This window comes from Callorhinus ursinus, unplaced genomic scaffold (genome assembly GCF_003265705.2).
Source record: "Callorhinus ursinus isolate GAN/ISIS: 27379988/994484 unplaced genomic scaffold, GSC_fseal_2.0 scaffold43, whole genome shotgun sequence".
In the NCBI taxonomy this organism is placed as follows: domain Eukaryota; kingdom Metazoa; phylum Chordata; class Mammalia; order Carnivora; family Otariidae; genus Callorhinus; species Callorhinus ursinus.
This window is the reverse complement of record NW_027397105.1, coordinates 745,550-757,325: the sequence shown is the minus strand read 5'-3', so window position 1 is coordinate 757,325 and position 11,776 is coordinate 745,550. Positions and strand designations below refer to the sequence as shown.

At 61.0% G+C, this 11,776-nt stretch overlaps 1 protein-coding gene across 1 annotated transcript; it reads right to left on the bottom strand.

Moving 5' to 3' along the window:
- Positions 1-566: 566 nt before the first annotated feature.
- AIPL1 (AIP like 1 HSP90 co-chaperone) lies at positions 567-8,213 on the bottom strand. The gene is made up of 6 exons (XM_025864338.2): positions 8,118-8,213; positions 7,364-7,543; positions 2,387-2,575; positions 1,593-1,769; positions 1,353-1,494; positions 567-769 (listed from the first exon to the last, which is right to left on the bottom strand). Exons 1-6 carry the CDS (start codon positions 8,211-8,213, stop codon positions 567-569), a joined length of 987 nt encoding a protein of 328 aa, XP_025720123.1.
- Positions 8,214-11,776: the final 3,563 nt, after the last annotated feature.

Below are 11,776 nucleotides of genomic sequence, written 5' to 3'. Positions count from 1 at the left end.
TTACACCGTTTATTGTTTTTTTTCATTTTAGAGTCAGCCCTCGGACAAAGCACAAAAGACTCAACTTTGGCTACAGACGGAGCACGGGTGTTAACAGGGGGCAGAGGGGGAGGAGTAAAGTTCCAGCAGTCGCCCTGCGCAGAGGGAGTGGTAGAGACTCGAGAGAGCATTCTAGAGGAAGGGTATAAAGCTACAAAAATGACCAAGGAGAGGCAGGGGAGGCAAAGGAGGCCAAGGGAAGCAGGGGAGGCCAGAGGAGGAAAGGAGAGGCAAGGGAGGCCAGGGGAGGCCAGGGAGGGCGGGGTAAGCCGGGGAGGCCAGGGGAGACCAGGGGAAGCAGGGGAGGCCAGGGCTTGCCAGGGGAGGCAAGGAGAAGCAGGGAGGCCAGGGGAGGCAGGGGAGGCCAGGGAGGCCGGAGGAAGCCTGGGAGACTAGGGGAGGGCAGGGAGGCAGGGAGGCCAGGGGAGGCAGCGGAGGCAGGGGAGGCAGGGGAGGCCAGGGAAAGCAGGGGAGGCCAGGGGAGGCCAAGGGAGGCAGGGGAGGCCAGGGGAGGCCCATTCTGCACCCTAGCCCAGCATGTTCCGGCATCGGAGCCGCTCTTCCTCCCGCTTCTCCTCCATGCGATTTTCCAAAAGCCTCAGCTCCCTGCGCACCACCTTCCCCATGGACGGCTCCAGCTCCAGCACTTTCTGCAGGTCCGCCCTGGCCTCCGCCTCGTTCCACACCTCCGCGTGAGCCCGGGCCCGCACGTAGTAGGCCTTCGCGATCCCTAAGGGAGGTTTAGACTGCACCAGCTGAGCCCCTTGGAGGCACGGCCTCAGCAACTCACACAACTCTTAACCTTGACCATGATCCTTAACCTCTCTGTGCCCCCTGAGCCGCCTCCTCGGCTGTAAATGGAGGTGATAACAGCCATAGCAGGACCTACTCCCCTCCCTTGCGGAGACCGTGCCAGGGCCGCGGAGCAAATCCTAAATCCGTAACTTCCCCTTGGGTTACGTGGGCTCCCCGCAGTGCGCGGGCTGCAGGCCCCCCGTCCCCGGCACCGAAGGAGGTGAGGAGCGCAGGGAACCCCCGCGCCTGGCGCACAGCGGAGTGCCGTGTCAGACCCCACCCGCGGCCCCTGCGTGAGTCTCTGCGTGACTGCCTGGCTCTCAGAAACACCTGCTGCGGGCCAGGGGCGCGAGGGGCCCGTGCACCTGCGTGCGTGCGTGCGTGCGTGTGCCAGCGGCCGCGCAGGAGCGCAACGGCCTCCCGCAGGGGCCCCGCCAGGCCGCGCCCGCCCCCGCCCCCGCCACGGCCCGCGGCCCCCCCCCCCCCCCGCCTCCTCCCGCCCGCGCGGCGCCGCGCACCTGGGTGGAGCCGCAGGATGTCGCTGGTGTGCTCCAGCACCTCGTAGTACTCCTCCTTCTTCAGCAGACACTGACAGTAGTTCACGATCAGGGTGTTGGTCATTTTCTCCAGCTTCAGCCACTGCACCTCCCAGGGCTTCTCCTGCGGGGTGGGGGGCACGCCTGCCTGCCGTGAGCTGGGCCGCCCTGACCCTAACCCTGGCCCCCCGGCCTGCGCCGACCCCGTGGGCAGCCCCCCACCTTGGTCTGCAGGTTCCTCAGGCAGACGATGGCCTCCTGGTACTTTCTGGAGGCTTCCTCGTAACGGCCCAGCTTGAAGAGCCGGTTCCCTTCCCCGTGGAGGATGGGCACCATCTGCATCTTCTCCTCGTTGTTCAGGCTCCACGTCTCCCTCTGGTACTCACTCGGGGCCTCGACCTGGCCCGAGAGCGGCAGGCGGCTAAGGCGGGGACTCCGGGAACCTGTGCCCCCGCAGCTGGCCACGTCCATATACAAAGGGGACAGAAGCCTTGGGGCCCTGCCTTAAATCAACACCTTTGTATAAGTTAGGAACAGACAGCCCTTTGTCAACACTTGACTTCCAATATTCGGAAGACTGTCTCCATACTCATTTGGCTAGAACAAGACACTTTGCCATCTGCTGGAAAATTGTCATCAGAAAAGTTCAGATCTACAAGGTCTATAATGAGCACCTCAGAGGTGAGGCCCTTGTGCAGTGCACAAACCGCACAACTGTCCTAGCAGGCCCACAAAGGCCCTTTTGTTGACACAATTCTCATTTGTTCCCCCATGTAGCCCTCGGGCTGAACCTCATGCTTGGCCATAAGCTGAGTCCCCACCCGGGCTGGACTTTCTCCCACCACCCCACAAACATGGCTGTGGTTTATGAGCCCTCTCGTGCTCTAGAGAGGAAGCGGGTGGTGCCCAGCGACCAGCGAGGCGGGGCTCCCCGTGCTGCCTGCTTGCCCCGCGTGCTCCCCCCGTGCTCCCCGAGGCTGGGACAGCCCTCTGCCCACCCCCATCCCCAGGCGCACCTGCAGCAGCTCTATCACGAAGATCAGAGGCTGTGGCTCCTTCTGCAGCTCGTCCAAGTCTTCGTAGCCCAGAGTGTGGTAGGCGAACATGTTGGCCAGCCCACACGTGTGTACATGCCACTCCGTGGGGTCTTTGCCCTCTGCCACCTGCCGCAGGCTCCGGGACAGGATGGGGTAGACCCCTGTATGCTGGGGGGAAAGACAGCCGATGGCGTCTGGCCCGCGTGCTCGGAGCTAGCCGGGCCACAGGGAGCCCCCGCTGCGTCGGGCTACAGCCGCCCCTGCCCCGTGGTTGTTCCTGCCGATCGCCCCCAACATGCCCCCCACGAATAACCGTGGTGCGCCGTGTTCCAGGCCGACTGCTCTACCGGGTCCTCTGTCAGCTCCTTCCATCCTTCAGACGCCCCGGTGAGGGAGGCACTTACACCCCTTCTATAGGTGGGGAGACTGGAGCCCAGAGACATTAAGTAACGGGCTCAAGGTCACACAGCTGGGAAATGACGGAGCCAGGATTCACGCCCGGCTCCAGAGAACACGCTCTCGCCTCAGTGCCATGCTGCCTCTTGCTGGCCCTTGTGGTCAGCCCTGACCTGTTTCTCTCCCGGGGAGACCTGAGCCCACGGGTCGGTGCCCTGCAGGGAGGGAAGTGTGGGCAGTAGGGGAGGGAGCAGGCCCCAGGGGCCAGAGGGCCGGATTGGCATCCCCAAGGTGCTGTTGAATAGCAGTGAGCCTGGACACCTGTCTGAGCTACGGTCCCCTTGGCCGCACCTGTAGAGCTGGGTTCGTGGGTTAGAGGCGGGACTGGTAGAGGCCCAGCTCATCCCAGCCTCCCCCTGCACTGGGCGCGGGGCTTGCCACCCTCGGGGTGGAGGAGGGCCAGGAAAACCAGCCCCTTGGGCCTCAGCTTGCCCCTCTGTGAGCTGTCTCTGAGAGCCCCCCTCTGCGTGGACGGGGTTCAGAAACGGCCCATCTCAGGCGCCTTCACGGCAGCTCCAGGACCTGAAGGGGCAGAAACAGTTCAGCTTGTCCTCCAAGTCACCAGCGCGGGGATGAAGGTCAGCCCTCCCAGCCCCCCACAGCCCCCCACCCCCTGCCGCTGGGATTAGCCCAGAAAGCCCTGCGGAGGCTCCTTTGTGAGAGAGGCCACCAGCTGGTAGTTAATCCCGCGCGGGGATCAAGGCTGACCTACGGCAGGGAGAGGCCCAGCAGCAACTGGCCAAGGGAGGGGCCACTCCTGGCCCTACAGGCGACCCCAGCTCCCAGGTCCTGCGTCCCGGCAAGTGCACTGAGCAATCGGGCCCCAGGGCCAGGTGGCTTCCTGGGCAGAACCTCGGGTAAAGACTTGTCCCATGAGATACCCACACCCTAGCTCTAGCAGAGCCTCAGGGCAGCACGGTGGGCTGGGGGTGCCGCCAGGAGCCCCAAAAAATCCAGGAAGGAGGAGGAAGGCCAGAAGAAGGTCCCGAGTCCTGTGCCCAGCCGGGTGGCACCTCCTTGGAGGGAGAGAGCAAGGGGTATGGGAGTCCCAGCTCTGTGTCAGTCTGGAGGCCAACTTGCCTGGCTGGGGGCCACAGAACAGCCAGAACCACACGTGGGGCTCTGTGGAGCTCGCCTCCAGCGCTGGGGACAGAGACCAGGCCTGTGACCGAGGCAGGGGGCCCCGGGACCCCCACACTGGGTCTCCTTCTGACTGCAGGGCCGTCTATACTGGCGAGGCCGCAAACTGGCGAGCCACGGGCCATATTCAGCTCGCAGATTGGTTTTGTCTTTTTCCTCAGCTTGTGGAGCTGTTACCGACTAGTTCACCAACATTCAGATGCTGAGGGAGCTCGCATGCTAATGAAGACTTCTGGCTCATCTTAGGAACTCAGAATGGCCAGCCACGCCGGGCCTGCCCCTTTCACAAGGTGACCATCCAGTCGGAGCTGAGGACTGGCTGCCCCATTTGGATGAGGCAGATGATCTGCAGTCAGCCAGAGCTCCTGGCCCCTCGTGGAATCTGAGTTTGCAACCCGTGGCCTCACAATTCCGGGTACCAGCACAGAAGTCCCACACAGAGACCAGCATCCTGTCGAGGGTGGGGGCGCGGCTCCTCACTGGCCCTGTCTCCATGGTGTAGGGGCAGGGGAGGGAGGGAGGAAGCCCCCTGCTCTTCAGAGTGATCCAGTGAGGACTATCCAGGAGGAGGGCTCTGCAGGGAGTGATGAGCAGCACTGCTGGGGGAAAGCCAAGCCCTCCTAAGTCCTCTGTCGAACAAAATGATCATCCCCCTGAATGCTGCCGTCTTTCTAAAACTCAGATTCTTAAATGGAGAGATGCCCCCGGAGGGGAAAGGGGCTAAGCAAATTAAGCATGCCAAACCTTCTTACACTTCCTGGCCTGGATGCCACCCGCTCCCTACGTGCAGACCTGGTGAACTCCTATGCATCCTTCAATACCCAGTTCAATGTCATCTTGGAGACGTTCCCCCAAGACCCTAAAGAATTAGTTGCCCATCTCCTGTGGCCCTGAAGCAGTCTGCCCCTCACCTGCTTATGTCATGGGACTGGCTGCCCTGCCTCGAAATTGCTTGAGTGTTCGCTCCTCCTCCAAGAACTGAGGTTCCTTGAGGGGCAGAACTTGGTCTGTTTCATTCCTAACACACAGCAGAGTCCAAAGCTGGTGTCCAGTGAACGTTTTCAGATAGATAGGCACAGACCACGATAGGAGGATGCTTAGTGAGGTGGGCAGTGCCCTCCTGTGACTGTGGCCAAAAGGACGTAGACAGCACATGACACACAGCCATGCTCACTTTAGGGGAAGCTCGGCAGACAATAAATCAATCAGCCAATCCAGGATTTATTGGCAGCCCTCCATGCACTCAGCTCTCCTGCGTTAGCGAACATGCACCCTATGGAGGCAGGGCCCTCGCTGGTGGCCAAGCCTTGTCTACCCTGCGGCCTGAATGACAGGTTCGCGTGGGTCTAAAACGTGCAGGGCATCCTCACTGTAAGCAAAGATATTACTTTAGATAGATATTATTTTAAATTATCTGAAGCCGCAAAAAAAAAGCCCATTTTCTGAAGACTTGGCTTGTTAAAAACAAAACATCTTTAACATCTTTCTAAGCACCAGGACGAAGAACAACACAGACACTGGTAGGCAAAGAAAAGTCGCGCACCTGGTATTTGCCAGGTGAGTCAAGAAATGAGGGACGAGGCGGGCGGGCGCCCCTAGCGGTAGAGGACGGTACTGCAACCTGACTCCCCACTATGATGGGCAGCCGCCCTGGATGGGCAGTGAGGGGACCAGGGTCCCACCCTGACCCTGTCCCTTACCTTGTCTGACCCAGAGCAAGTCACTCACCTTCTCTGCCTCTTACGCTTCCTCATCATCAAAACAGGGGAGTCTGTCTCTGAAATTCTGCAAGCACTTTTCAATTGCCTGGTCCTATGACTTGTCTTATCACCACCACCTCCTGTAATACCCCCAACAGCTGCTTAGTGTAGGGTTTCCGTTATTTATAGATGAACGAAATAGAGTGCCGGAGGGAGAAAAAGGACTTCCCCGGGGCCACACAGCCAAATGACAGAGCAGAGCTCAAACTCAGATCTCTCTGTCTCTCTCTCCCAAATTGCTCCTTCGAAAGGTCAGCGGCCCCCGATGAAGGGATGGGTCTGAGGATCTGCCATCAACGGCCGGTTAGGTGAAAGCCAAGGGGGAGCTTCGTCATGGCTGGATCGGGCTGGCGGCATCTCGACCCGTCAGCCGATCACGGTAATAAGATGCCTCCCGGTGGGCGAGGCCGACAGACAGGGAAGGCTGCCCAGTGGGAAACACGCAGCACGATTTCTAGAAACTATGGGGACAGAGGAACATGGCAGACAATCCCATGGCAAAGCAACCACCAAAATCAGAATGTGGGGACTTCTGTCGGACAAGTGATCCAATTCCTTCAACAAATCCATGTCAAGGGAAAAACAGGGAAGGAAACAGAGCCCCGAGACATGCACCCGCAAAGCCCTGTGCACGGACTTTGTTTGGGTCCAGACTGGGACAAACCAACCACAAAGAGTAAATGAGGTGACGACTGGAGAAATTTGAACAGTACCAGAGGGTAATTGGCATGAAGGAATTGTTGGGGTTTTAAAAAATGTAATAATGATAAGGTGATGTTACTTTGATATCCCTTTTACAGATACAAATTTTAGTACTTTTAGATGTAACGGTAGGGAGTCTGGAGTGTGATTTAACCTTGTGGGATAAGGAAGAGCAGGGGACAGGGGTGGAGGAAGCAAGCCTGGCTGGGGTCCACGTGGCTGGTGTGGGGGGTGGGCGCGGGGGACGTCTCTGTACTTTCTGTCGACTTCTGTATATGTTTGAAAGTTTCCATAAGAAATGTTTGTTTAGGGCGCCTGGGGGGCTCAGTCGTTAAGCGTCTGCCTTCGGCTCAGGTCATGGTCCCAGGGTCCTGGGATCGAGCCCCGCATCGGGCTCCCTGCTCCGCGGGAAGCCTGCTTCTCCCTCTACCCCTCCCCCCAGCTTGGGCTTGTGAGCGCTCTCTCGCTCTCTCTCGCAAAAATAAACAAAATCTTAAAAAAGAGAGAGAGAGAGAAATGTTTGTTTAAACGTTCTGTGGCCCATTTCTCTCTGGGCCACAGAATGAGGAGCTGACCCCAAGAGGGCCACAGATTTGCAGATAGTTTTAGATGTGGCTCACGGGCGCAGGGAGGAGGGCGGGAAAGTGACCAGTGGCCAAAAGTGCTCAGGATCCGGTAATCGTGTTTGGGCACGGCCCTGGTGCCACGTTGCCCCAGCCAGCCACGACAGCGATGGTCACTCTGGGTGCGTGTGGTTTTGGGTGACTCTCCTCCACGTGCTCAGTGGCAGAGGGAGAGGGTGCAGGGTTTTACTTTCACCCCACCTTGCTGAAAGGCAGCAGCCCCACAAAGGGGCGGGCAAGCCCTGCGGGCGGCGTGGGCGGGCGTGGCTACTTACGATGGAGTCACACCAGAACTCGGCCACCTCGCCGAGCCGCATGGAGGTCAGCAGCACTTCCCAGACCTCGAGCTTGAACATGTTCCCAAGGATAATGTGCATGGGGTGGCCCACGCGCTTGCTGTCATCTATCACCGTCCGCTCCTCGTCGCATTTCGTGGTGCGGAAGTGAAAGATCACCTGCTCAGCAAGAGGGGGGACCCTGGTCTTAGACACACCTCCCACTGTCGCTCACGCAGCTGTCCTCGGGGCTCCACTCACTCAACCCCTGCCAGATGCCCAGACCCCACAGCTACCCCCACGCTGCCTGCACTCACTGGGGCTGGGAACCCACCTCTGCTGAGAGGACCCTGTCCCACTGCCTGGAAGCTCTGCGGGTCCGGACGGCCTTGCTTACAGAAGCCCTGGATCTGGGGCCACAGACCCCGCCACGCCGCCGTCATCCAGGGAAGCCCACCAGAGATTTGTGGGCAAAACCATGAACCCTGAGGGCCTCTCCTTTCAACTCAACATTTGGGGCTCCAGAAAGATTCCCAAAGCCCTTCCCCCAGCCCACGCCAGAGTTTAATTTGCCAGTATCGAAAACGTCCAGCGAATGGGCACCAATTCCGAGTTACCCAGAAGCTCAGGGGTTGATAATTCTGGGAAGGGCCCTCCTGGCCCTGTTTTGGCAAAGCCGAAAGAGGCACAGCAGGAATGCAGAAGGCTGCCGTGGGGGGGCCCCGTCTGGTGCGGGGAGAACAGGCCCACTCACCCGGGACCCCGTGATGAAGTTTGGGAGCTCCCCTGTGCCTCCATGCAGAATGGTCTTCTTGACCCCTTCCACGTTCAGGAGCAGAGCGGCATCCATGGCGCCCGGCCGAGGGAGGTGTCGGGCTCAGGCTGAGATAATCTCCCGGGAGGGAGACACCCCGACCCCGGGACTGGCCCTGCCCCGGGGGCGGGTGTGAGCCAGGAGTAAGCCGGCCGGCGCCTAGCACCTGCTCCTAGCAAGGGTGACGTGAGACCTCCACCTGACACCCGCCTTTGGTTTTCCCCCAAACCAAGAAGGAAGCAGCCGGAGTGTTCTCAGGGGAGACGGGGGGAAGGGTGGCAGGACGGAGGCCTCAGGCCAGCCAAGGGGAACGGGACCTGGTGTCCGTGCCAAGGCCCTGTGGTCTCTATGGTCCCTGCCTTCCCCCCTTCTTCTTCCCTCCTTCTCTCCCGCAGACTCTGTGCAGGAGAGGGTGCGACCCTGGGGCGCGGGGAAACCAGGTTTCTGGCCTGGGAGGCTCTAAAATGGTAAGACAAGGGGCAGATGTGGGAAAAGTTAAGGGCGCCCCCCAGCCCCTCTCCAGCCCCCACTCCAGGTCCTGGAGGTGGGGAGCGGGGCCCCCTCTCCCCCGCTGGAGGGTCTCATCCCTGCGCTCTCCCCCGCTGGAGGGTCTCATCCCTGCACCTGGGATCCCCCTTTCTGGCCTCGGTGACAGGTGGCCTGAAGGTGTGGTGTGTGGCGCCACCTTGTGGCCAGTGGGAGAGGCTGTGCTCGGGCTCCCAGGGTCCGTCCTCTGGGGGACCCCAGACTGAGAGCGGGACGGGGCGGAACACTGGATCGCCGGAGCCACATACAGCCGCTGACCCCACCTCTCATTTCCTGACCTGCGGCCTTGGGTGTCTGCCACCCTCCTTCATTCCATCGTCCCCACTGAAACGTGGAGATCCATCTGCCCTGCCTCCTTCCCCTGGAGCAGCAGGTGGGACCCCAAACCCAGCCCCCCAATTCTCCCACGAAGAACCACTGGCATAGAGGAGGCCAAGCCTGAGCGCCCAAACCCAGCCTGGGGCAGCTGGATCAGGCCCCTCCAGGCCCCCTCCCGGGGTGCTCGGACCCCCAAGGGCCCAGATCCAGCCCTCCCTGGGGGCAGGGGGTACGGGTGCCGGGGTCCGGGGGTCCTTCTCCTCCGTCCTGCCCTTGCCTAGCCACACAGCAACCTAGAGGGGTCCGAATGCATAGGAAGCAAGAGGGAAGCTCAGATGCCGAAAGCACAAAGGGCAATAAAAGTGATTACCATGAAAGTGGGGGGAGGGAGACACGGGGGCAGGACCCAGGGGGGGGGGGGGGGGGGGCTGCTTCTGGGGTCCTGGCAGTGCCGTCCCCTCCCCCGACGATGGTGGTGTGGCTGTTGGCTTTGTACGTGTTCGTCATGCTAGACTTTCCCGCCAGTGACAACTGATTTTTTTTTTATTTGAGAGAGAGAGAATGAGAGAGAGAGAGAGAGCACATGAGAGGGGGGAGGGTCAGAGGGAGAAGCAGGCCCCCCGCGGAGCAGGGAGCCCGATGCGGGACTCGATCCTGGGACTCCAGGACCGTGACCTGAGCCGAAGGCAGTCGCTTAACCTGCTGAGCCACCCGGGCGCCTGACAATTGATTTCTTGATGTAACCCGCGGTGGAAGAGAGAGTTGACGGATGGCTCTGCTCTAGATCGGGTAGGTCTGGGCCCCCGGTGGGCAGGGGTGGGAGTGGGGTTGGAGGGTGCTTGTTGAAACAGAGGCCAGAAGAAGGAGGTGCTCAGGCCACAGCCTCCAGACGGGCCCCCAGACTAACCTCCTCAGGGACTTCAGGGAGAGGCAAGTCGAATAACCCCACCCCTCTTAAAACCCATCAAAGGCTTTCTGCGGCTCTCAGGATAAGCCCCGGGCTCCTTCCCGGCAGTGGATCAACCCCTGCCCCAGGCTGCCTGCCCCAGGGGGCGGGCCCTTAGTCCTCCCTCCGTCCTCGTCCTCGAAGCGGGTGGTGCTCGGCCCCTGTGCTGGCCACCCCCCTCCACCCTGCACTTTGTCCCCTGGCCCCTCCCCCAAAACCCCGCATGCCAGGGGGAGCCTGCCCTGCCCCCGCTCACGCGGGGTTCCCCACGCCCCCTACTCCCCTTCCTCACCCCGAGCACCCCTCACGCGTGGCAGCTGGCACCATGTAGTGTCTGCTTCTTCCAGCACCCACCATTCTAGGAGGTCACGGGAACTGGCAGGAAATTCTGCTGCTGGACGGGGAGCCCCCCCCCCCAGGACAGGGCAGGGTTGGGGCCCTGGTCCTCTCCGCCTGGGACTGCTTTGTCTCCTTTCGCAGGAGCCCCTGTCCCCTCCTGCAACCCCCCACTAGGACCCTGCCCCCCTCAGCACAGCCCCTCTCCTTCCCCCGCCTGGCTTCACTGCCCCGACCTGCTCCTGCAGGGGAGAGCCTCTCATTCAGAAGAAAACGTTTCTTCCTCCCCTCGTTGCCACGGACACTGCTGTCCCTTCACCTGGGCTGCCGGGGACATTCTGAGGGAGGGGGTGCAAAGCCCCACGTGGGCAGGGGGCCCCCGTCAAGCATCCCTCCATTCACGCCTGACCCTGAGGAGGTCCCGCGATCCACGACGGTTAAGCATTCGGGGTGGGAAGCCGGACGCGCAAGGGTTTCTGTTCCAGCTCTGGCTGCCCTCCGTGTTGGGCCGGACACTTTGCCTTCCAAATCTGCACTGTCATCCAAAATGGGACTAAAGGGGCGCCGGGGTGGCTCCGTCGTTAAGCGTCTGCCTTCGGCTCAGGTCATGGCCCCAGGGTCCTGGGATCGAGCCCCGCGTCGGGCTCCCTGCTCGGCGGGAGGCCTGCTTCTCCGTCTCCCACCCCCCCTGCTGGTGTTCCTGCTCTCGCTGTCTCTCTCTCTCTGTCAAATAAACAGGTAGAATCTTTAAAAAAAAAAAGGGAGTAAAAATAGCACCTCCTTCGTGGGCTTGGCCCGCGCTCGGGATGGACAAATGCAGGCTGTCCTGGGATGGCCGGACACAGCGGGGACCAGCCCCTTGGAGCTGAGGCTGTTTCCCTTTCACGGAGCCGCAGGTTAGTTTTCAGAACAATGGGCACTCGCTTCCCGCCCCCCCCCGCCCCTCCCCGTGTCACTGGTGAAAGGCGGGACTCGAATCCCCTAATTACAACCCGCACGCCTGTCCCCAACAGGCCACAAGTCAGTCTCAGCGCACGGAAGGCGGGGACAGGCAGAGCCCTGGTCGGGCGATGAAGCAGCAGAGCCCAGAACCCCAGCACACCGCTCAGAGTCCGATATTGTTTCCGGAAACTTCTGTCTCACATCTGAGAGCTGGTGTCCGACCGTGGGTGCTGGCCCCTCTGTGCCAGGAGCCCCCCCCCAAACACATTCTCTGCTCCCTTAGCTCATTCCGTCGGCCTGAGGTGTAAACGGGCCATGTGGGCGCCTTCACTGCGTCATCATTTTCCTTGATTATTGGTTCTTTGGTTCTTTGACACCAGTCTCTCCGCACACGCTAGATCTGAGGAGTGGGTGCAGGGACCCTCATTCCCCACCCGGGGAACCCTGCCGCCCCTAACTGAGGGCCACTGGGGCCCACCTAACCTCCCCAGACCTCGGTTTCCTGGTCTAC